The following is a 27500-nucleotide window of genomic DNA, read 5'->3' as shown; positions in this document are numbered from 1 at the left end:
GAGTGTGTGTGCGCGGGCGTGCATGCCTGCATAAATCCATGGGAGAAGAAGGCTGAGGAGTGTTTTAATAGCTCTTTTGAAGACGAGAAGTCGAGCTAACGAACCGTGCGGCTCGCGAGTCTTTGTTTGCCAAATTGTGGTGCCCTGCGGCAACACCTACGTCTCTCGGCTCAACGGGTTCGGCTAACATTTCAGGAGGGAAAGTGGTGCGTGAAGAAGAATCTCTGAGTATGATAAATCAATTACAGTTGAAATTGGTGGTTAAAGTCAACCAAATAGATATGACAACCGTCTCGACTGGTGAAGATTAATGAACACCATCATTTTGGCATTTTATGTTAGCGTAGAACACAACATCCCAAATCTGATAGTTATACCACATAATGACAGGATTTAATCTGACAGTTATACCACATAATGACAGGACTTAATCTGATGGTTATACCACATAATGACAGGACTTAATCTGATAGTTATACCACATAATGACACAATTTAATCTGATGGTTATACCACATAATGACACGATTTAATCTGACAGCTATACCACTTAATGACACGACTTAATCTGACAGTTATACCACGTAATGACACGACTTAATCTGATAGTTATACCACATAATTACACGATTTAATCTGACAGTTATACCACATAAGGACACGACTTAATCTGATAGTTATACCACATAATGACACGACTTAATCTGATGGTTATACCACATAATGACACGACTTAATCTGATGGTTATACCACTTAATGACACGACTTAATCTGACAGTTATACCACATAATGACATGACTTAATCTGATATGATAGTTTTACCACATAATGACATGATTTAATCTGACAGTTATTCCACAATTTAATCTGACAGGTATACCACATAATGACAAGACTTCATCTGACAGTTATACCAATTAATGGCACGACTTAATCTGACTGTTATACCACATAATGACACAACTTAATCTGATAGTTATACCACTTAATGACAAGACTTAATCTGACAGTTATACCACACAATGACACGATTTAATCAGACAGTTATACCAATTAATGACACGACTTAATCTGATAGTTATACCACATAATGACACGATTTAATCTGACAGTTATACCACGACTTAATCTGACAGTTAAACCACATAATGACACGACTTAATCTGATAGTTATACCACATAATGACACGACTTAATATGATGTTTATACCACATAATGACACAACTTAATCTGATAGTTATACCACTTAATGACACAACTTAATCTGATAGTTATACCACATAATGACACAATTTAATCTGATGGTTATACCACATAATGACACAATTTAATCTGACAGTTATACCACTTAATGACACAACTTCATCTGATAGTTATACCACATAATGACATGATATAATCTGACAGTTATACCACAACTTAATCTGGCAGTTATACCACATAATGAAACAATTTAATCTGATAGTTATACCGCATAATGACAATTTAATCTGACAGCTATACCACTTAACGACATGACTTAATCTGACTGTTATACCACTTAATGACACAATTTAATCTGATAGTTATACCACATAATGACACGACTTAATATGATGTTTATACCACATAATGACACAATTTAATCTGACAGTTATACCACTTAATGACAAAACTTAATCTGACAGTTATACCACATAATGACATGACTTAATCTGATAGTTATACCACATAATGACACGACTTAATCTGATAGTTATACCACTTAATGACACGACTTAATCTGAATGTTATACCACATAATGACAATTTAATTTGATAGTTATACCACATAATGACGCAACTTAATCTGATAGTTATACCACGTAATGTTATACCACAATTTAATCTGACAGTTATACCGCTTAATGACACAACTTAATCTGATAGTTATACCACATAATGACATGATTTAATCTGACAGTTATACCACAATTTAATCTGACAGTTATACCACATAATGACACGATTTAATCTGATAGTTATACCACATAATGACACAATTTAATCTGACAGCTATACCACTTAATGACAATACTTAATCTGACAGTTATACCACATAATGACATGACTTAATCTGACAGTTATACCACATAATGACACGATTTAATCTGACAGTTATACCACATAATGACACGATTTAATCTGATATGATAGTTATACCACATAATGACACAATTTAATCTAATAGTTATACCACACAATGACACGATTTAATCAGACAGTTATACCAATTAATGACACGACTTAATCTGACAGTTATACCACTTAATGACATGACTTCATCTGATAGTTACACCACATAATGACACGACTTAATCTGATAGTTATACCACATAATGACACGATTTAATCTGACAGTTATACCACGACTTAATCTGACAGTTAAACCACATAATGACACGACTTAATCTGACAGTTATACCACATAATGACATGATTTCGTCAGGAAGGCAGGGAGGACATGGTTGGGGTGGAGAGGGGGAGGCAGGGAGGACAAGGTCGGGGTGGGAAAGGACTGGTGAGTATAAGGGAGTTGGGGGGACCTCACCTCTAGGTCCTGATGATGATGTGTGAATGGGGGGACTGGGGAGTACAGGGAGGACTTTACCTCTAGGTCCTGTAATAACAGACTGATGATGATGTGTAAATGGGGGGACTGGGGAGTACAGGGAGGACTTTACCTCTAGGTCCTGTAATAACAGGCTGATGATGATGTGTAAATGGGGGGACTGGGGAGTACAGGGAGGACTTTACCTCTAGGTCCTGTAATAACAGACTGATGATGATGTGTGAATGGGGGGACTGGGGGAGTACAGGGAGGACTTTACCTCTAGGTCCTGTAATAACAGGCTGATGATGATGTGTGAATGGGGGGACTGGGGAGTACAGGGAGGACTTTACCTCTAGGTCCTGTAATAACAGGCTGATGATGATGTGTGAATGGGGGACTGGGGAGTACAGGGAGGACTTTACCTCTAGGTCCTGTAATAACAGACTGATGATGATGTGTGAATGGGGGGACTGGGGGAGTACAGGGAGGACTTTACCTCTAGGTCCTGTAATAACAGGCTGATGATGATGTGTGAATGGGGGGATTGGGGAGTACAGGGAGGACTTTACCTCTAGGTCCTGTAATAACAGACTGATGATGATGTGTAAATGGGGGGACTGGGGGAGTACAGGGAGGACTTTACCTCTAGGTCCTGTAATAACAGGCTGATGATGATGTGTGAATGCCGTTCGAGGGGAGTAGGAAGTGGTCTGCGAAGGCACGACAGGGCTGCTGAAACCACACTTCTCTGACTTCTTTAATGTGGTGGACGGTGGCATCCCTGGTAAGAATGATTGATAAGTGCAATTTAATAAGGCAATGTCATGGAGGCTCTCTGGGCTCACATGTGAGAGATGGCAGAGAGGGGGGCGTGGGGAGTGAGTGAAAGAGGGGCTGGAGGGCAGGCTAAGGGGAGGACAGGGGAAGTGGTCAGGGCCCAACAGAGTGTGGCATAAGCTACTGTACTGCTCGAGGTGGACATGCGATTTTGAATTATATACTGCTCAAAAAAATAAAGGGAACACTAAAATAACACATCCTAGATCTGAATGAATGAAATCATTTTATTAAATACTTTTTTCTTTACATAGTTGAATGTGCTGACAACAAAATCACACAAAAATAATCAATGGAAATCCAATTTATCAACCCATGGAGGTCTGGATTTGGAGTCACACTCAAAATTAAAGTGGAAAACCACACTACAGGCTGATCCAACTTTGATGTAATGTCCTTAAAACAAGTCAAAATGAGGCTCAGTAGTGTGTGTGGCCTCCACGTGCCTGTATGACCTCCCTACAACGCCTGGGCATGCTCCTGATGAGGTGGCGGATGGTCTCCTGAGGGATCTCCTCCCAGACCTGGACTAAAGCATCCGCCAACTCCTGGACAGTCTGTGGTGCAACGTGGCGTTGGTGGATGGAGCGAGACATGATGTCCCAGATGTGATCAATTGGATTCAGGTCAGGGGAACGGGCGTGCCAGTCCATAGCATCAATGCCTTCCTCTTGCAGAAACTGCTGACACACTCCAGCCACATGAAGTCTAGCATTGTCTTGCATTAGGAGGAACCCAGGGCCAACCACACCAGCATATGGTCTCACAAGGGGTCTGAGGATCTCATCTCGGTACTTAATGGCAGTCAGGCTACCTCTGGCGAGCACATGGAGGGCTGTGCGGCCCCCCAAAGAAATGCCACCTCACACCATGACTGACCCACCGCCAAACCGGTCATGTTGGAGGATGTTTCAGGCAGCAGAACGTTCTCCACGGCGTCTCCAGACTCTGTCACGTCTGTCACGTGTGCTCAGTGTGAACCTGCTTTCATCTGTGAAGAGCACAGGGCGCCAGTGGCGAATTTGCCAATCTCTGTGTTCTCTGGCAAATGCCAAACGTCCTGCACGGTTTTGGGCTGTAAGCACAACCCCCACCTGTGGACGTCGGGCCCTCATACCACCCTCATGGAGTCTGTTTCTGACCGTTTGAGCAGACACATGCACATTTGTGGCCTGCTGGAGGTCATTTTGCAGGGCTCTGGCAGTGCTCCTCCTGCTCCTCCTTGCACAAAGGCGGAGGTAGCGGTCCTGCTGCTGGGTTGTTGCCCTCCTACGGCCTCCTCCACATCTCCTGATGTACTGGCCTGTCTACTGGTAGCGCCTCCATGCTCTGGACACTACGCTGACAGACACAGCAAACCTTCTTGCCACAGCTCGCATTGATGTGCCATCCTGGATGAGCTGCACTACCTGAGCCACTTGTGTGGGTTGTAGACTCCGTCTCATGCTACCACTAGAGTGAAAGCACCGCCAGCATTCAAAAGTGACCAAAACATCAGCCAGGAAGCATAGGAACTGAGAAGTGGTCTGTGGTCCCCACCTGCAGAACCACTCCTTTATTGGGGGTGTCTTGCTAATTGCCTATAATTTCCACCTGTTGTCTATTCCATTTGCACAACAGCATGTGAAATTTATTGTCAATCAGTGTTGCTTCCTAAGTGGACAGTTTGATTTCACAGAAGTGTGATTGACTTGGAGTTACATTGTGTTGTTTAAGTGTTCCCTTTATTTTTTTGAGCAGTGTATTAAGATATTACCCAGAAAAATGAATTGTGATGAAAATAATGAATAAATGAAAATTAAATTGTGGAAACTCTGCATACCCGGCACGTCAGTCGAGATAAAACGAATGCAGCTAAAAAACACAATGACTTTAGCTGCTAAAATATTTGTCTTAGAATAAAGCTTTCCTAATAATGTCTCTCCTCTGTTTCTTTCCTTCTTCTTTTTGAAGACTAACCCGCACATTGACTCGGTACTGGTACCCCCTGTATAAAGCCTCGTTATTGTTATTTTATTGTTGTAAATATTTTTCTTAACTCTTATTTTTCTTAAAACGGCATTGTTGGTTAGGGGCTCGGAAGTAAGCATTTCACTGTAAGGTCAACACCTGTTGTATTCGGCATATGTGACAAATACAATTTGATTTGATTTGACTTAAACGTGCATTCCGACATCCCGAAAAGAGCGTGCACAAATGTTCACATTTTGTAGCTCGTCTTGGAAGCAGCAGGACTGAGGTGTCCAGGTCCCTGTTTCTGTGTTAAGGGACTGAGGTGTCCAGGTCCCTGTTTCTGTGTTAAGGGACTGAGGTGTCCAGGTCCCTGTTTCTGTGTTAAGGGACTGAGGTGTCCAGGTCCCTGTTTCTGTGTTAAGGGACTGAGGTGTCCAGGTCCCTGTTTCTGTGTTAAGGGACTGAGGTGTCCAGGTCCCTGTTTCTGTGTTAAGGGACTGAGGTGTCCAGGTCCCTGTTTCTGTGTTAAGGGACTGAGGTGTCCAGGTCCCTGTTTCTGTGTTAAGGGACTGAGGTGTCCAGGTCCCTGTTTCTGTGTTAAGGGACTGAGGTGTCCAGGTCCCTGTTTCTGTGTTAAGGGACTGAGGTGTCCAGGTCCCTGTTTCTGTGTTAAGGGACTGAGGTGTCCAGGTCCCTGTTTCTGTGTTAAGGGACTGAGGTGTCCAGGTCCCTGTTTCTGTGTTAAGGGACTGAGGTGTCCAGGTCCCTGTTTCTGTGTTAAGGGACTGAGGAGTCCAGGTCCCTGTTTCTGTGTTAAGGGACTGAGGTGTGTGTGATAAGTGTGTGTGGTAGTTTAGTCCTAAATGATGAAGAAACCTTAGTTTCTCCAGCCCTCTCAGACTCCTTCCCCCTTTCAGGCGAGTGAGAGAGGGAGATAAAGAGAGAGACAGACAAAGAAAGAGACAGGGACATGCCTCCCTTGGGTACAGAGGGGAGGCATGAGGAAGACTGCTCGATCAAACTGAGTTTGCTCCTAAGCACAGGATCAAATTACACAATTTTAGCCTTAACCATTAGGTAAATCTGATCTTGGACCAGTTAGGGGCAACTTCTTTGAAGTGGTGGCAGGTTGGAGGATGGGTTGGGTGCTTTCAATACAAACAGATGAGGCCATACAGACACCATGGAAAGGACACCAGCTAGCAAGACACAGAAGGTTACACAGACAGACACACACAGGTCGATAAACCCACATCCAACACAGTTTCACTCAATAACAGTTTCACTCAGCTCTACAACAGCTCACAAGCACACAACGCTCGCCACCCCAGAAACACTCATTCACCTGATGAATACCAATAAGGGTTGAAACGGCTTCTTCTAGACATATTGCTTAATGTATACTTTGATCTCCAGGACCTGCTCCAAAGCCATTGGATGTCCATATATGTATATATTTTCTTAGACCAAAGCTAGTAGCTCCAACATGACATAAACAATAACAACAGTAACCACAAATCCCAGAGAGAGCACGATCAAACAGGAAAAAAACATCAAAGAGTCACCGTTTTAAATCCGAAGACTCGTTTGGTGCACGAACCAATCTCACCACGCGCCAGCTGTCAGAACCACAAATCCCATGTTCCCACAGGCAGCTGATAAAAGGCCCAGACCAAACGGGGGGTGGCTTCAGAAGGAGAAACCTCAGCCCATTCCTTCATTCGTTATTTCACCTGCCTTTTTAAGTAGCGTTATTAGCTTCAGAGGCCCGCCGGGCTGGTCCCTCTGATAGGATAGAGTGGACAGAGCAACATGGGAGGCTGGAGGGACTGGAGGTGCAGGAGGGGCAGGAGGTTTAGACCTGGGCTGGAGTCACAGGCTGAACTGTGGGATAGTGGGCAGGTTCATCTTCAAAGGGCTTCTTCTTCTGTATCGAAAGAGCTTGTGTATCCTTGTTCACAATGCTATTCCAGACGAGCCTTCTCTGTGTGCTAGAGGGCTCTAGGAGCATGTGATTCAGGAAGTAATGTAGTGTGTGTCATGGCGTTACAGTGACATAGAGAAGAGAAAAGAAAGGTAGAGAGAGAATGAGAGAGAAGAGAGTGGTGATAGGGGAGAGACTGGGAGCCATAAGCTATAGTGTGTGGGAACTTGTGGTGGATTGACTGTGTATGAGAGAGCGATTGTGTGTGTTCTTTACTATGTGTGTGTGTGTGTGTGTGTGATTGGGTGTAGGGGCCTAAAGTCAGAGTGAGTAATGAACACTTGAAAAGGTTCTGTCAGGTGGAATCAGATTCAGGCCGTACTCAACACTCTCCCTTCAGAGGCATTATCACACAGAGGGACTGCATCTCTCCATCCCTCTCTCCATCCCTCTCTCCATCCCTCTCTCCATCCCTCTCTCCTTCCTCTTCTGACAAATTGACAGGCCTCACAGCTGGTAAGGCAGTATCAAGCATCTCCCTCCTCCTCCTCCTCCTCTTCCTCTGCTGTCCATTGGTCTCCCCCTCTATCGTGGAGTCTTCTCCGGTGTTCATTAATCAGGCCTGAGCTGTCCCCGCTCTGCCCTGTCTCAGGGGCTTGCACGTGGGCGAGCACGGCAGCCAGAGAGACTATAACAAAGTGGGTCCAAATGGGGCAGACTCAGCCATGTATACAGACGGCCTTATCAATGCCAGGGACAACGGTGTGTAGTGTAATGTACAGTCATGTCTGATACACGTTGCTGCAAGGCCTTCTCTGATAGGTGGAGACTGCTGGTAATGGTCCCGGCCAAAGCAATGTGATTATGCTTCAGACCTTTAATCCAATCAAATATATGGATTGAGTAAGTCTTCTTCTCAACATGTTTCTTTGAACTAATAACTTCTTCCTTGAATAGTCAGCTGAGACATACAGCTCAGACCCCCTTCACACTCGCAAGCAGGACACACACACACACACACACACACACACACACACACACACACACACACACACACACACACACACACACACACACACACACACACACACACACACACACACACACACACACACACACACACACACACACACACTTGCAAGCAGACACACACACACACACACACATACACACACACACTTGCAAGCAGACACACACACACACACACATACACACACACACACACACACACACACACACACACACACACACACACACACACACACACACACACACACACACACACACACCACACACACTCGCAAGCAGACACACACACGCACACTATCCTGCTGACACATGGCTATTTAAGCCAGACGAGACGGTCATATGAGTTTCTCAGACCTGACGTGGGTTACCTGGGAAATGGCTGGCATGCCGGTCCACGGGTTACACTTTAAACGAAACACGTCTAATTATAACACTGTTCACCGCGGTGAGGGGTCTATACACACATACACACACGGGCGCGCACGCACACACACCAGAAGAGGCATCAGCAGCTGTTGACGTGTCTCACTTGTCCCAATGCCGACAAGTGTTTCCACACACGTACACACAAGCACACACACGCACACAGACACGTCTCGGTAACCACAAACAAACCAAATCCACCATCAAAACAACAGAGTGCTCCAAGGCAAAAGGAGAATGACAGCGTAATGGAAATAAAAGATATGAATGGAAGTTGGGATGACGGCGCGATCTGAATCCCAGTAATCTGGAGAACGTGAACAGACAGACGTGTGATGCGGACATTCACATGTCGGCTTGCACTGTTCCCACTCAGTGTGCAGATGAACAAGGACACGGGGACCAATACACATATACACACACACAGACATAGACTCCGGCACACACACACACGTATGCTAATGTACACACAGATACACAAACACCCATACAGTCCACAATGCACACAATTGAGGGGTGAAGGGGGAGACGCTGAATTCCATAATACACAGAGGATGCAACACATTGTTTAAAGTGGAACTGACAGCCTTTTAACTACTTTGCAGATATAAAACAAAGAGAAAATCATTACATAAGTAAAAAAATATCAAAGTCTCAGTTTATGCTTCAAAACCAAAGTTATATTTGCCAATAAATTCCATGATGTACAGTAAGACATTGTTAGCAGAATAGATAGATGCAGTTCAATGCATGATTAATATAATTCAAAAATAAATCCCAGCTGGACTGGTACATTGTTTGGTACATTGTTTGGTATATTGCTTGGTACATTGTTTGCTGCCTCCACCCATTCAGGATGCACTGGTTCAGTTTCAATGACTCAACATTTTGAACAGAAACGTACAAATGTAACTAAGGCTGGGAACGTCAATATAATCAAACTAGCAAGGGCAATGATCACAAGTCAGTCATAACGTAGCTAATAGGCTAGCGCACACACAAGGCCTGCGGGCCGAATAGGACACACAAGGCCTGCGGGCCGAATAGGACACACAAGGCCTGCTGGCTGAATAGGACACACAAGGCCTGCTGGCTGAATAGGACACACAAGGCCTGCTGGCTGAATAGGACACACAAGGCCTGCTGGATGAATAGGACACACAAGGCCTGCTGGATGAATAGGACACACAAGCGAGTATAAATGAGTCAACAGTTGAGTCATCTAAAATTACAGCCTGATGCACTCACATCGGTGAATTCAAATTCAATTGTGCCGCTTTCGTGTGTCCCAATTTACAGCGTGCAGTGGAAGGAAAGTGTACAGACACATGCCAGTCCTAGCTAGGCTACTAAAATGTTGTAGTCTGGCTTCGGTTATTAAAGCTTGACAATGAATAGTCAAAAAACTAAACCTGCAATAAAACCCCATGAATAGGCCCATTACAGAAAGATTTGAGCAGTAGCCTAGGCTAGCTATTCAACTACAATACATTTAGAGTGCACCATATAGCAATGCTGCATTCAACTGCACCAGTGATACATGCAGTGCAAAAAAATGAAAAACATGTTTTAAGTTTAAATGTTACAACAACCTATAGCTATGTTTTTGTTATTTGGAGTTATTAAATACTTTTTGATTAGGGTCGCAGCATATCATAGCAGCAAAGGCTGGACAAATATTACTTATCTCTTCCTTTGTTTTAATATGTTAAAATGCTATATACAGCATCATATAAGTAGACATTATAAATCGCCTTATTTTTTATAATAAAACAATGGCCAGTTTGGGCCGCAGCTGCAAGTTTCTTTGTAAAAACAAATAGACTATGTCTGGCCTGGAAATGTTTCAATATGGCCCGTGCACTATTGAGTTTGACACCCCTGGGCTAGCGTATCTATTTATGTAACTAGCTATTTATTTAGCAAGCTAAAAACAGCTTAACGTTGGCTAGCTAGCTAGCTGCTGGGAGGATGTCATGTCATTGGAGGAGTGGATGAGTGATTGACTTTTTCCCTTCATATTGTTTTTCATTGGCTACAGCTAGAGATGCTGCAATGTAATTTGATTAGCTAGCAAGAAATGTGAATCGCTTTGCCTGTTAGCATATCTCTTAGCTGCCAATCAAATGTATTTGGCATCGATCAAATGGACGGCCAGGCAGGCAAGTTCTCATTCGGTTGTCAAAACGTGGGTTGGGACAAGCATGCATTGGCAGGCAAACTGCAGAAGGGCGAGCAGGCTACTATTCCACATCATTTGTCAGTGCAATTTTGATGGCCAACTAGCTGAGAGGGTTTATCTATTGCTACCTCGCTAGATTTGATCTCATCTCGACTCTGGCCAGCATTAGTTGTTGATCCTGTTGTTGTGAATAGGCAACTGAGGGAGAGAGAGTTTACATTCTCATGGTTGTTTGATCAATAGAACTGTGAAGTACCCAAATGTAAGAGGACTCCCATGGTATTTACATATTTGCCCAAATCCATTCAGCCTCAGGTGTATTTTGGCGAATGTGTTCTAATGATCTAAAGGTGCGTGCTACTTCCTGTAAACACACAGTCCAGTTCATAGTGATAGCAGGCCCTACTGCCTGTAAACACACAGTCCAGTTCAATATGAACGATAGCAGGCCCTACTGCCTGTAAACACACAGTCCAGTTCAATGTGAACGATAGCAGGCCCTACTTCCTGTAAACACACAGTCCAGTTGAAAGTGAACGATAGCAGGCCCTACTGCCTGTAAACACACAGTCCCGTTCATAGTGAATGATGGCAGGCCCTACTGCCTGTAAACACACAGTCCAGTTCATAGTGAATGATGGCAGGCCCTAACGCCTGTAAACACACAGTCCAGTTCAATGTGAACGATAGCAGGTCCTACTGCCTGTAAACACACAGTCCAGTTCATAGTGAATGATAGCAGGCCCTACTGCCTGTAAACACACAGTCCAGTTCAATGTGAACGATAGCAGGCCGTGTGGCAGATGGCTTATTTGCGTGGACTCGGGTCGGGTCCTGGACAAGACAGATGTTTTATTTGCTGCAGTGTCTATTATGTGTCCAAACGCACAGCCGCTTTCCCACTCTATGTTGCTATAGAAGGTTCCCAAATTCCTTACTATATATGTCATTCCCAAATATGCTATGAATTTCTGAAAACGTGAAAATTACCATATCTAAGTGCTCGCTTGTCAGAAAATGTAAAAAAAAAAAATTGGTGTAATATTCTTCCTGGGGGTGTATATGAACAGATTTGAATAAGATTTCATGTTGCTAGAACGCTGTCAGTTCCACTCCTCTTCCCTATAAACATGTCTTTAGCATAGAACACACTCTCTTTTCAGAATAATGTTTACATATCTTGCATAACTCATCTCATATGTATATACTGTATTTTATACCATCTATTGCATCTTCCCTATGCCGCTCTGTCATTGCTCATCCATATATTTATATGTATATATTGTTATTCCATTCCTTTACTTAGATTTGTGTGTATTAGGTAGTTGTTGTGGAATTGGTAGATTACATGTTAGATATTGCTGCACTGTCAGAACTAGAAGCACAAGCATTTTGCAACACTCGCAATAACATCTGCTAAACATGTGTATGTGACCAATAACATTTGATTTTATTTGAATGGGTCTTAATAAGACATCTTACCAGTCAAGCTGTTGCTTAACGTACAACTAATTTAAGACACTAAAGAACTCCTTGTGAATTTGACACTTAACAATTGTTTCTAAATTCGGAGAGACACTTAACAGATATAAAATGGGCAGAGTTACAGTAGGTATGATGGTGTACTGTTAAGATTCCAATGGACATGAACCCCACGCTACAGTACATAACGTATAAGGCCTAAGGTGTGCCGCAAGGATCTGTTTCAGTACCATTCTTTTGTTTATCACAATCACACACAGTGAAGGGTGGGAGAGGTGGAAGGAGGGGGGAGAAGCCTAGACAATACAAAACACCAACCACAAAACTCGATAACCATGTCCTGATTTGGAGGGGAGGGGAGGGGTGAGGGGGTGGAGAGAAGGGGGGGGGCAACAGAGGATAGGAGGTGAAATTGGAAAGAGTAATGCATCTTTACCTTGTCTTGAGATGAACGAACTAGCTAGCGAGCCACGCAGTTTATATCCAGCTTTTGAGAGACAAAAGGAAAAGGGGGAAAGAAACAAGGGAACAAAAGAGAAGAAAGAAAAAGAGGCAGGGTGAATATAGTGTAGCGTTAGGAGAGAAAATGGAGCATTACCTCATCAATTAAGCATGTTCCATTCCCATAAGGGTGGACCGGGGCCGGGCTCACGTTACACAGGCAATCACAAATACACACACACACACACACTCACTCTGTACACAAACATACCCACACAGCCTGTTTACGTCATGGAGATGGTCTCACTGACATCATGTCTTATTCCTAAGCTCTGGGAATATGAAACAGAAACAGAAACAGAAAAACACACACACACACACACACACACACACACACACACACACACACACACACACACACACACACACACACACACACACACACACACACACACAACACAGAAACACAAAAACACACACACACACACACACACACACACAGAAACACAAAAACACACACACACACACACACACACAACACAGAAACACAAAACACACACACACACACACACACACACACACACACACACACACACACACACACACACACACACACACACACACACACAACACAGAAACACAAAAACACACACACACACACACACACACAACACAGAAACACAAAAACACACACAACACAGAAACACACACACACACACATACACACACAGACACACACACAGACACAACACAGAAACACACACACACAACACAGAAACACACACACACACACAACACAGAAACACACACACACACAGAAACACACATACACACACACCACAGAAACACCGCCCGTCCCCGTCCATCCCCTTATCCTACAGGTGGGCCTCTTCTCCGAGTCACCCGGCAACTCCACCCTCTCCTCTTTAACGAAAACACACACTCCCCCTCCACACACACACTCACAGGCTCACACACACCACACACACACACACACACACACACACACACACACACACACACACACACACACACACACACACACACACACACACACACACACACACACACACACACACACACACACACACACACACACACACACACACACACACACACACACACACACACACCACAGAAACACACACTCCCCCTCCACACACACACTCACAGGCTCACACACACACGGACACACACTCCTGTCGTCTACCTGTAATTGAAGCTCTGTAAAAGCACGCCCTTTTTATTAGGAGAATAAGGAGCTTTCTACTGTGACATTGTCTGCGAGGAAGGGAGAAAGCTGTGTGTGTGTCTCTTCTCTCCTTGAGTGTTCTCTCTCTGCACTGTAAGGCTATAAGAAGAGGATATATATATATACAGTACCAGTCAAAAGTACCGCCATGTCTTTGTGACACGCAGAGTAGGTGAACTGATGATCTCCGCATGTGTAGTTCCCACTGTGAAGCATGGAGGAGGTGGTGTGATGGTGCTTTGCTGGTGACACTGTCTGTGATTTATTCAGAATTCAAGGCACACTGAACTAGAATGGCTACCACAGCATTTTACAGCGATACGCCATCCCATCTGTTTTGCGCATAGTGGGACAATAATTTGATTTTCAACATGACAATGACCCAACACACCTCCAGGCTGTCTAAGGGCTATTACACCAAGAAGGAGATTGATGGAGTGCTGCATCAGATGTCCTGGCCTCCACAATCCCCCGACCTCAACCCAATTGAGACGGTTTGGGATGAGTTGGACCGCAGAGTGAAGAAACAAGCAGCCAACAAGTGCTCAACATATGTGGAAAATCCTTCAAGACTGTTGGAAAAGCATTCCAGGTAAAGCTGGTTGAGAGAATGGCAAGAGTGTGAAAAGCTGTCATCGAGGCACAGGGTGGCTACTTTGAAGAATCTCAAATATAAAATATATTTTGATTTAATTAAGTTTAGTTTAGCTTTTGATGTATTCACTATTATGTAGAAAATAGTAAAAATAAAGAAAAACACTGGAATGAGTAGGTGTGTCCAAACCTTTGACAGGTACTGTGTGTGTATATATATATACTGTATATACACCGAACGAATATATACACTGCTCAAAAAAATAAAGGGAACACTTAAACAACACAATGTAACTCCAAGTCAATCACACTTCTGTGAAATCAAACTGTCCACTTAGGAAGCAACACTGATTGACAATAAATTTCACATGCTGTTGTGCAAATGGAATAGACAACAGGTGGAAATTATAGGCAATTAGCAAGACACCCCCAATAAAGGAGTGGTTCTGCAGGTGGGGACCACAGACCACTTCTCAGTTCCTATGCTTCCTGGCTGATGTTTTGGTCACTTTTGAATGCTGGCGGTGCTTTCACTCTAGTGGTAGCATGAGACGGAGTCTACAACCCACACAAGTGGCTCAGGTAGTGCAGCTCATCCAGGATGGCACATCAATGCGAGCTGTGGCAAGAAGGTTTGCTGTGTCTGTCAGCGTAGTGTCCAGAGCATGGAGGCGCTACCAGGAGACAGGCCAGTACATCAGGAGGCGTAGAGGAGGCCGTAGGAGGGCAACAACCCAGCAGCAGGACCGCTACCTCCGCCTTTGTGCAAGGAGGAGCAGGAGGAGCACTGCCAGAGCCCTGCAAAATGACCTCCAGCAGGCCACAAATGTGCATGTGTCTGCTCAAACGGTCAGAAACAGACTCCATGAGGGTGGTATGAGGGCCCGACGTCCACAGGTGGGGGTTGTACTTACAGCCCAACACCGTGCAGGACGTTTGGCATTTGCCAGAGAACACCAAGATTGGGAAATTCGCCACTGGCGCCCTGTGCTCTTCACAGATGAAAGCAGGTTCACACTGAGCACATGTGACAGACGTGACAGAGTCTGGAGACGCCGTGGAGAATGTTCTGCTGCCTGCAACATCCTCCAGCATGACCGGTTTGGCGCTAGGTCAGTCATGGTGTGGGGTGGCATTTCTTTGGGGGGCCGCACAGCCCTCCATGTGCTCGCCAGAGGTAGCCTGACTGCCATTAGGTCCCGAGATGAGATCCTCAGACCCCTTGTGAGACCATATGCTGGTGCGGTTGGCCCTGGGTTCCTCCTAATGCAAGACAATGCTAGACCTCATGTGGCTGGAGTGTGTCAGCAGTTGCATTGATGCTATGGACTGGCCTGCCCGTTCCTCAGACCTGAATCCAATTGAGCACATCTGGGACATCATGTCTCGCTCCATCCACCAACGCCACGTTGCACCACAGACTGTCCAGGAGTTGGCGGATGCTTTAGTCCAGGTCTGGGAGGAGATCCCTCAGGAGACCATCCGCCACCTCATCAGGAGCATGCCCAGGCGTTGTAGGGAGGTCATACAGGCACGTGGAGGCCACACACACTACTGAGCCTCATTTTGGTGTTCCCTTTATTTTTTTTGAGCAGTATATATATAAATCTTTTATTTCAGCTCATGAAACATGGGACCAACACTTTACATGTTGCGTTTATATTTTGGTTCAGTGAATATATATATATATAATATATATAATGTACTGATATATATATATATTCATATATATTTTCATATATATATACTGTATATACACTGAACCAAAATATAAACGCAACAAGGTGTGGCACATCAAGAAGCTGATTAAACAGCATGAAAATTACACAGGTGCACCTTGTGCTGGGGACAATAAAAGGCCACTTTAAAATGTGCCGTTTTGTCACACAACACAATGCCAAAAATGTCTCAACATTTTAGGGAGCGTGCATTTGGCATGCTGACTGCAGGAACGCCCACCAGAGCTGTTGCCAGAGAATTGAATGTTAATTTCTCTACCATAAGCTGCCTCTGTCATTTTAGAGAATTTGGCAGTACGTCAAACCGGCTTCACAACCGCAGAGCACGTGTAGTATGGTGTTGTGTGGGCGAGCGGTTTGCTGATGTCAACGTTGTGAACAGAGTGCCCCCAGCTACGAACAACGAACACAATTTAATGGAAGCTGAAAATGTCCCAGTTCTTCCATGGCCTGCATATTCACCAGACATGATAGCCATTGAGCATGTGCGGGATGCTCTGGATCGATGTGTACGACAGCGTGTTCCAGTTCCCGACAATATCCAGCGACTTCGCACAGCCATTAAAGAGTGAAACAACATTCCAGAGGTCACAATCAACAGCCTGATCAACTCTATGCGTACGAGATGTGTCGCGCTGCATGAGAAAAATGGTGGTCACACCAGATACTGACTGGTTTTCTGATCCAAACCCCTAGCTGTTTTTTTAAGGTATCTGTGACCTATCTATATTCTCAGTCATCTGAAATCCATAGATTAGGGCGTAATGAATTTATTTCAAGTGACTGATTTCCTTACATGACCTGTAACTCAGTAAAATCTTTGAAATCGTTGCATATTGCTTTTCTATTTTAGTTCAGTATAAATAAGAAGGGGAGCAGAGAGTAGAAAAGGTGAGAAGATACAGGGAGACATATAGGGACAGTGTGTGTGTGTTACAGAGTGAAGCCACTGAAGCACGGGAGGAAGACCCTGAGTGATTTACAGCCCACCAGCCTAAGGCATTGTGGTATGACACACACACACACACACACACACACACACACACACACACACACACACACACACACACACACACACACACACACACACACACACACACACACACACACACACACACACACACACACACACACGACGAACATTGACACACAGAGGGGTACACACACACACACACACACATACACATCCTGTCATACATAAGGACAGGATACAGGGTGTGGAACACACACATACGCCTCTTGGACTATTCCTGCGGGGGCCCTATGTCCTCCAGCGCCCCCCCCCATGGTTTTCAATGTGTTAGCATTAATGCCATTGTTAATCCCATCATTGTTAATCCCATCATTGTGAATCCCATCATTGTTAATCCCATCAAGACAGATGGCCTTTGTTAAAAAGTATATGATGTTGGAAGGTGGTTCTGACCATCCCAGGCATCTGAAAAATGTGACCATGTGAGATAGAAATGCACTGAAAGACAGACAGGGAAGACACAGGACGCACACGATTCTCACCCTCACATACACAATCCTGCATTTTTACCAGTCACGCACGCAAACAACCCTGCATTCTAACTCTTGACACACACATTCCCACACACACTCTCCTGTCAGTCCACTTCCTCCCCAAGTAGGGAGGGTATCACGGACAGGGTAAGAGTAGGGAGGGTATCAGGAACAGGGTAAGAGTAGGGAGGGTATGAGGGACAGGGTAAGAGTAGGGAGGGTATCAGGAACAGGGTAAGAGTAGGGAGGGTATCAGGAACAGGGTAAGAGTAGGGAGGCTATGAGGGACAGGGTAAGAGTAGGGAGGGTATGAGGGACAGGGTAAGAGTAGGGAGGGTATGAGGGACAGGGTTAGAGTAGGGAGGGTATCACGGACAGGGTAAGAGTATGGAGGGTATCAGGAACAGGGTAAGAGTAGGGAGGGTATCAGGGACAGGGTAAGAGTAGGGAGGGTATCAGGAACAGGGTAAGAGTAGGGAGGGTATCAGGAACAGGGTAAGAGTAGGGAGGGTATGAGGGACAGGGTAAGAGTAGGGAGGGTATCAGGAACAGGGTAAGAGTAGGGAGGGTATCAGGAACAGGGTAAGAGTAGGGAGGGTATCAGGAACAGGGTAAGAGTATGGAGGGTATCAGGGACAGGGTAAGAGTAGGGAGGGTATCAGGAACAGGGTAAGAGTAGGGAGGGTATCAGGAACAGGGTAAGAGTAGGGAGGGTATCAGGGACAGGGTAAGAGTAGGGAGGGTATCAGGAACAGGGTAAGAGTAGGGAGGGTATCAGGGACAGGGTAAGAGTAGGGAGGGTATGAGGGACAGGGTAAGAGTAGGGAGGGTATCAGGGACAGGGTAAGAGTAGGGAGGGTATGAGGGACAGGGTAAGAGTAGGGAGGGTATCAGGGACAGGGTAAGAGTAGGGAGGGTATGAGGGACAGGGTAAGAGTAGGGAGGGTATGAGGGACAGGGTAAGAGTAGGGAGGGTATGAGGGACAGGGTAAGAGTAGGGAGGGTATGAGGGACAGGGTAAGAGTAGGGAGGGTATGAGGGACAGGGTAAGAGTAGGGAGGGTATGAGGGACAGGGTAAGAGTAGGGAGGGTATCAGGAACAGGGTAAGAGTAGGGAGGGTATCAGGAACAGGGTAAGAGTAGGGAGGGTATGAGGGACAGGGTAAGAGTAGGGAGGGTATCAGGGACAGGGTAAGAGTAGGGAGGGTATCAGGAACAGGGTAAGAGTAGGGAGGGTATCAGGGACAGGGTAAGAGTAGGGAGGGTATGAGGGACAGGGTAAGAGTAGGGAGGGTATCAGGAACAGGGTAAGAGTAGGGAGGATATGAGGGACAGGGTAAGAGTAGGGAGGGTATCAGGGACAGGGTAAGAGTAGGGAGGGTATGAGGGACAGGGTAAGAGTAGGGAGGGTATCAGGAACAGGGTAAGAGTAGGGAGGGTATCAGGGACAGGGTAAGAGTAGGGAGGGTATGAGGGACAGGGTAAGAGTAGGGAGGGTATGAGGGACAGGGTAAGTGTAGGGAGGGTATGAGGGACAGGGTAAGAGTAGGGAGGGTATCAGGGACAGGGTAAGAGTAGGGAGGGTATCAGGAACAGGGTAAGAGTAGGGAGGGTATCAGGAACAGGGTAAGAGAAGGGAGGGTATGAGGGACAGGGTAAGAGTAGGGAGGGTATGAGGGACAGGGTAAGAGTAGGGAGGGTATCAGGAACAGGGTAAGAGTAGGGAGGGTATGAGGGACAGGGTAAGAGTAGGGAGGGTATCAGGAACAGGGTAAGAGTAGGGAGGGTATGAGGGACAGGGTAAGAGTAGGGAGGGTATGAGGGACAGGGTAAGAGTAGGGAGGGTATCAGGGACAGGGTAAGAGTAGGGAGGGTATCAGGAACAGGGTAAGAGTAGGGAGGCTATGAGGGACAGGGTAAGAGTAGGGAGGGTATGAGGGACAGGGTAAGTGTAGGGAGGTTATGAGGGACAGGGTAAGAGTAGGGAGGGTATCAGGGACAGGGTAAGAGTAGGGAGGGTATCAGGGACAGGGTAAGAGTAGGGAGGGTATCAGGAACAGGGTAAGAGTAGGGAGGGTATCAGGGACAGGGTAAGAGTAGGGAGGGTATCAGGGACAGGGTAAGAGTATGGAGGGTATCAGGAACAGGGTAAGAGTAGGGAGGGTATCAGGAACAGGGTAAGAGTAGGGAGGGTATGAGGAACAGGGTAAGAGTAGGGAGGGTATGAGGAACAGGGTAAGAGTAGGGAGGGTATGAGGGACAGGGTAAGAGTAGGGAGGATATGAGGGACAGGGTAAGTGTAGGGAGGGTATCAGGAACAGGGTAAGAGTAGGGAGGATATGAGGGACAGGGTAAGTGTAGGGAGGGTATGAGAAACAGGGTAAGAGTAGGGAGGGTATGAGGGACAGGGTAAGAGTAGGGAGGATATGAGGGACAGGGTAAGTGTAGGGAGGGTATCAGGAACAGGGTAAGAGTAGGGAGGGTATCAGGAACAGGGTAAGTGTAGGGAGGCTATGAGGGACAGGGTAAGCGTGTGTTACAGGAGTATTGGCACCAGTCGGGTAGGTTGTTTGGCAGTTTACAGCAGTATGTACCTGTTTCCACTTCGTGCCAGCTGCTGGCCTGGCTGCCGCTGCCCGGGGAGCGCCCTTGGCCTGGGTAGTAGGACTCTTCTCCTGGACTGTCCACCTCGTCCTCCATACACTTGATCCTCTTGGCCGAGCTGGACGGGGACACACACACACAGACGGACGGACGGACGGACGGACGGACGGACACACACACACACACACACACACACACACACACACACACACACACACACACACACACACACACACACACACACACACAGACCAGGGTTAATGTCTGATAGTTAAATTGCGTTTTAAGTGCTATACAAAGTACAATCTACACAAATGTATCTGTCATTTTCTATTTTCATAAATCCTATATTCAGTTTGATGCAAACTTGGTGTCTAGTCTCCATGGTGTCTAGTCTCCATTGGTGTCTAGTCTCCAACTTGGTGTCTAGTCTTCAGTCAAACACTGAAGCTGTCCCCCCCAGTCACACACTGAAGCTGTCCCCCCCAGTCACACACTGAAGCTGTCCCCCCCCAGTCACACACTGAAGCTGTCCCCCCCAGTCACACACTGAAGCTGTCCCCCCCAGTCAAACACTGAAGCTGTCCCCCCCAGTCACACACTGAAGCTGTCCCCCCAGTCACACACTGAAGCTGTCCCCCCCAGTCACACACTGAAGCTGTCCCCCCCGTCACACACTGAAGCTGTCCCCCCAGTCACACACTGAAGCTGTCCCCCCCAGTCAAACACTGAAGCTGTCCCCCCCAGTCAAACACTGAAGCTGTCCCCCCAGTCACACACTGAAGCTGTCCCCCCCAGTCACACACTGAAGCTGTCCCCCCCAGTCACACACTGAAGCTGTCCCCCCCAGTCACACACTGAAGCTGTCCCCCCAGTCAAACACTGAAGCTGTCCCCCCAGTCACACACTGAAGCTGTCCCCCCAGTCACACACTGAAGCTGTCCCCCCAGTCACACACTGAAGCTGTCCCCCCAGTCACACACTGAAGCTGTCCCCCCCAGTCAAACACTGAAGCTGTCCCCCCAGTCACACACTGAAGCTGTCCCCCCAGTCACACACTGAAGCTGTCCCCCCGTCACACACTGAAGCTGTCCCCCCGTCACACACTGAAGCTGTCCCCCCAGTCAAACACTGAAGCTGTCCCCCCAGTCACACACTGAAGCTGTCCCCCCAGTCAAACACTGAAGCTGTCCCCCCAGTCAAACACTGAAGCTGTCCCCCCCAGTCACACACTGAAGCTGTCCCCCCAGTCAAACACTGAAGCTGTCCCCCCAGTCACACACTGAAGCTGTTCCCCCAGTCACACACTGAAGCTGCCCCCCAGTCACACACTGAAGCTGTCCCCCCAGTCACACACTGAAGCTGTCCCCCCAGTCACACACTGAAGCTGTCCCCCCCAGTCAAACACTGAAGCTGTCCCCCCCAGTCACACACTGAAGCTGTCCCCCCAGTCACACACTGAAGCTGTCCCCCCAGTCAAACACTGAAGCTGTCCCCACCAGTCAAACACTGAAGCTGTCCCCCCAGTCACACACTGAAACTCTCCCCTAGTCACACACTGAAACTCTCCCCCCAGTCACACACTGAAACTCTCCCCCAGTCAAACACTGAAACTCTCCCCCCAGTCAAACACTGAAACTCTCCCCCCAGTCACACACTGAAACTCTCCCCCAGTCACACACTGAAACTCTCCCCTAGTCACAAACTGAACCTCTCTCCCCAGTCACACACTAAAACTCTCCCCCCAGTCAAACACTGAAACTCTCCCCCCGGTCGCACACTGAAACTCTCCCCCCAGTCACACACTGAAACTCTCCCCCCAGTCACACACTGAAACTCCCCCCCAGTCACACACTGAAACTCCCCCAGTCACACACTGAAGCTGTCCCCCCAGTCACACACTGAAGCTGTCCCCCCAGTCACACACTGAAGCTGTCCCCCCAGTCAAACACTGAAGCTGTCCCCCCAGTCACACACTGAAACTCTTCCCCCAGTCAAACACTGAAACTCTCCCCCCAGTCACACACTGAAACTCTCCCCCAGTCAAACACTGAAACTCTCCCCCCAGTCACACACTGAAACTCTCCCCCAGTTACACACTGAAACTCTCCCCCAGTCACACACTGAAACTCTCCCCCCAGTCACACACTGAAACTCTCCCCCAGTCACACACTGAAACTCTCCCCCCAGTCACACACTGAAACTCTCCCCCAGTCAAACACTGAAACTCTCCCCCAGTCACACACTGAAACTCTCCCCCAGTCACACACTGAAACTCTCCCCCAGTTACACACTGAAACTCTCCCCCAGTCACACACTGAAACTCTCCCCCAGTCACACACTGAAACTCTCCCCCCAGTCACACACTGAAACTCTCCCCCCAGTCACACACTGAAACTCTCCCCCAGTCAAACACTGAAACTCTCCCCCCAGTCACACACTGAAACTCTCCCCCCAGTCACACACTGAAACTCTCCCCCAGTCACACACTGAAACTCTCCCCCCACTCACACACTGAAACTCTCCCCCCAGTCACACACTGAAACTCTCCCCCCAGTCACACACTGAAACTCTCCCCCCAGTCAAACACTGAAACTCTCCCCCCAGTCAAACACTGAAACTCTCCCCCAGTCAAACACTGAAACTCTCCCCCAGTTACACACTGAAACTCTCCCCCAGTCACACACTGAAACTCTCCCCCCAGTCACACCACACACTGAAACTCTCCCCCAGTCACACACTGAAACTCTCCCCCCAGTCACACACTGAAACTCTCCCCCCAGTCACACACTGAAACTCTCCCCCCAGTCAAACACTGAAACTCTCCCCCAGTCACACACTGAAACTCTCCTCCAGTCAAACACTGAAACTCTCCCCCCAGTCAAACACTGAAACTCTACCCCCAGTCACACACTGAAACTCTCCCCCCAGTCACACACTGAAACTCTCCCCCCAGTCAAACACTGAAACTCTCCCCCCAGTCACACACTGAAACTCTCCCCCCAGTCACACACTGAAGCTGTCCCCCAAGTCACACACTGAAGCTGTCCCCCCCAGTCACACACTGAAGTTGTCCCCCCCAGTCACACACTGAAGCTGTCCCCCCAGTCACACACTGAAACTCTCCCCCCAGTCAAACACTGAAACTCTCCCCCCAGTCAAACACTGAAACTCTCCCCCCAGTCACACACTGATACTCTCCCCCCAGTCACACACTGAAACTCTCCCCCCAGTCACACACTGAAACTCTCCCCCCAGTCACACACTGAAACTCTCCCCCCAGTCACACACTGAAACTCTCCCCCAGTCACACACTGAAACTCTTCCCCCAGTCAAACACTGAAACTCTCCCCCCAGTCACACACTGAAACTCTCCCCCCAGTTACACACTGAAACTCTCCCCCCAGTTACACACTGAAACTCTCCCCCCAGTCAAAGACGGACTGTGGTTTGGTGCTGGTGTGTGTACAGTATATCTGTCTCAGTTAGTGAGGCTAGGAGTAGGTCCCAAATGGCACCCTATTCCCATTATAGTGCACCACTTTTGACCAGGGCCAATACGGGCTCTGGTTAGAAGTAGTGCACTATATAGGTAACAGTGTTCCACTTGGGATACACACTTAGACCAGTGAGTTATTTCCCTTGCCGTTGGTTCTGACATTTATTTGTGAATGTGATGTCTGCTGGTGAGCTTTCCTGGTAATCACGTAATTAGGGCCGAGCGTGTCCACACACTGCCTCCTTGTTCAGACCTGTTTGCTTTGACAGGAAGGAAGGCTGACCGGAGAGAGAGAGGCTGGTGGTGTATGTGAGCTTACACACTGACATGGATATGTGGAGACGTACACACGCACAAATGTGTGTATGGGTACACATGCTCTTGCACACACACACACGTGCATAACACACACACACACACACACACACACACACACACACACACACACACACACACACACACACACACACACACACACACACACACACACACACTAGACGGTGTCAGAGGAAGGCCTATAAAATTGTCCGACTCCAGTCACCCAAATCATAGACTGTTCTCTCTCCTACTGCACGTCAAGCGGTACCGGAGTGCCAAGTCTAGGTCCAAAAGGCTCCTCAACAGCTTCTATCCCCCAGCCATAAGACTGCTGAACAATTAATCAAATGGCCACCCGGACTATTTACATTGACCCCTCACCCCCTCTGTTTTTACACTGCTGCTACTCACTGTTTATTATCTATGCATAGTCACTTTACCTCGACTAACCTGTACCCCCGCACATTGACTCGGTACCAGTACCCCCTGTATATAGCCTCGTTATTGTTATGTCATTTTCTTGTGTTACTTTTGATTTAATTAAATTTTTTACTTTAGTATATTTAGTAAATATTTTCTTAACTCTCTTTCTTGAACAGCATTGTTGGTTAAGGCCTTGTAAGTAAGCATTTCACGGTAAGGTCTACACCTGTTGTATTCGGCTATGTGACAAATAACATTTGATTTGATTTGGTTTGATATGCAAACACATGCGTATTTAACATGCGCAAGTTTAACCATAGCACAGAATATGCGTGTGTACAGAAGTCAGATCTCACCGACCCATTCCGTCGCAGGAGGAAAATCATTTGAATAGATATTTAAAATGTAGAATTGTCGCCAGGGAGCAGCTGGATGCGGTGTTTGTAGGCTATACCGTGCAGTGCCGTCCCGAGGAGGCTGTGGTTTGGGGAAGGGTCTGCAAACCATCCGACCTCATACCATCCAGTATTCTCAGGGCTTCCTAGAGCATTGTGAACTAGTGCAGTGGTCTGAGCAGCAGGTTAGGCTCCAAGCATCACGACTTCTAGCCCAGTACTGGACAATCCTTTTGTATGAAACTGATGTAGGTGTATTCTACTGGCTTATTGTTTTATTTGCTTCCTATTTATCCAACAGTGTCTGGTCATTTCCTATCAACATCAGGGGGAAATAATCCTGGACTGTCCATATTTTAAATGTGTAACTACATCAAGTCAATCGGGGGATCAAATTATTTGTGTCAAAAGGGCATAGGCCGGAATCGAACCCACGCCGAACCCACGCTGACATGGTAGGACTGTATGTGCCCTAACTAACCGATAGCTTGAACCCAATTTTGAGTTAAGGATACACTTGAATGTTGTAGCCCAGTGGAGACCCATATCTGTCTTGTCTTATTGAGCTATATAAAATGATGGTCGGTGATCTATATGGCTGCATGTCGCCTTTGTAAAAAAGTACATGACGTTTTTGTACAATTGAATGTTTCAGTAATAGGACCTAGGCCTATAGCGTTTGAGCGAGAGACAACATTATTTTAGATGGAGAGAAAGAGAACTGCACATTTTCAGCCAGTCACAAGGATGCATCAGGAAAATTCACAGCGACAAAAGAGTGATCAAGTTAAGATCCAACATCTGTATGCTTGTGCAACACGTTACATTAGAAAGGATTCCGGGCCATATGCCTTCATTATGTGAGTATGGAGCAGGAGATGGTGGGTTGGAAGCCAGTTCAGTGAGTAGTGCCTCACAGCGCTGTGTGTAAAGCTGCTCTTTCAACCTGGTGCGTGGGCTGTCTCCGGAGTAGTAGGCCGAGTCAGAATGTGTTTGAGAGAAACACACACACACACACACAAATGCTCTCCTAAACACACACATTAGTATGAATGCACAAACGTACATATGCACAAATACACACTGTGGGGTGACTAGGGTTTTACTCTGGGAATGAGTGAGCATGTGTGTGTGTGTGTGTGTGTGTGTGTGTGTGTGTGTGTGTGTGTGTGTGTGTGTGTGTGTGTGTGTGTGTGTGTGTGTGTGTGTGTGTGTGGTGTGTGTGCATGCCTAACTGTGTGTGCTTGTGTGTCTAAGCATGTGTGTGTGTGTGTGTGTGTGTGTGTGTGTGTGTGTGTGTGTGTGTATGCAGGTGTACGTGTCTGTCTCTGTGTGTGTGTGTCTCTCTTTCTGTGTGTGTGTGTGTGTGCGTGTGTGTGTGTGTGTGTGTGTGTGTGTGTGTGTGTGTGTGTGTGTGTGTGTGTGTGTGTGTGTGTGTGTGTGTGTGTGTGTGTGTGTGTGTGTGTGTGTTTATATGGGTGTGTGTGTTTATATGGGTGTGTGTGTTTATATGTGTGTGTGTTTATATGTGTGTGTGTACCTGCTGGAGGAGGTGCTGGGTAAGGGTCGCCTCATTGCCCCAGGGCTCATGCTGTAGTAGGAGGAGCTGTCCAGGTCGGCCAGCGAGAAGTTAGGACCCGTCCCAGCTGCGATGGGGGCTAGAGAGGGATAAAGAGAATGATGGGGGAGGGAGAGAGAGAGGGAAAGAGCGAGAGAGAGAGTGAGCGCGAAGGACAGAGAGAGGGAGGGGGAAGGGAGAAGGGGGAGAGATGAGAGAGGGAGAGAGAGAGGGAGGGGAGAGAGAGAAAGAGAGAGAGGACAGAGAGAGAGAGAGAGAGAGAGAGAGAGAGAGAGGGGAGAGAGGGGAGAGAGGGGAGAGAGGGGAGACAACAAGAACATTAGGTGTTACCATTTATTAAACTACCACATAGTGTACATCTCAATAAGTGTCCCTCCTCTCCTTGTGTCCTCTCATTGTCTCCTCTCCTCTACTTTCACCTGCAGAGGAGAGGAGACAAGAGGAGAGGAGATAAGAGGGAGCCACTTTAGATGCACCCGGTACCTCGTTCACCTTGTTGCACCAAAGTGTCTGACTTAAAAGGTTTCCCTTCCCGCTCATGTGTGTGTGTGTGAGTGTGTGTTGTAGGTCACCGTGGGACTATCTGGCACCTTTTGTCATCCAGTCCATAAAGGCATGCCGTTGGTGCCTCTTTATATTCACGGTGACGGGGACCACTATTTTTGATGAGGACAGCGCAAACGTGATGCAGAGGGGAGGAGGGAGAGGAGGAGAAGGAGGAGCAGGGTCGCCGCTGCATACCAAA

The 27500-nt window shown here is 47.0% G+C and overlaps 1 protein-coding gene across 7 annotated transcripts in view; it reads right to left on the bottom strand.

Moving 5' to 3' along the window:
- The window catches only part of LOC106574075 (nuclear factor 1 A-type), a 283951-nt gene that overhangs the window by 48846 nt on the left and 207605 nt on the right, over positions 1-27500 (bottom strand). For 3 of the 7 annotated variants that reach the window (XM_045697325.1, XM_045697324.1, XM_045697326.1), the window contains exons 5-8: positions 26717-26834; positions 20532-20659; positions 12842-12892; positions 3219-3356 (exon numbers count right to left, since the gene is read on the bottom strand). In XM_045697325.1, coding sequence (XP_045553281.1) covers positions 3219-3356; positions 12842-12892; positions 20532-20659; positions 26717-26834 — 435 coding nt within the window. The remainder of the gene's footprint in view (positions 1-3218; positions 3357-12841; positions 12893-20531; positions 20660-26716; positions 26835-27500) is intronic. The other 4 variants (XM_045697328.1, XM_045697327.1, XM_045697331.1 and 1 more) reach the window with 2 other exon arrangements.

This window comes from Salmo salar, chromosome ssa16 (genome assembly GCF_905237065.1).
Source record: "Salmo salar chromosome ssa16, Ssal_v3.1, whole genome shotgun sequence".
Classification (NCBI taxonomy): Eukaryota; Metazoa; Chordata; class Actinopteri; order Salmoniformes; family Salmonidae; genus Salmo; species Salmo salar.
The sequence above is the reverse complement of the archived record's forward strand: the minus strand, read 5'-3'. Positions and strand labels throughout refer to the sequence as shown.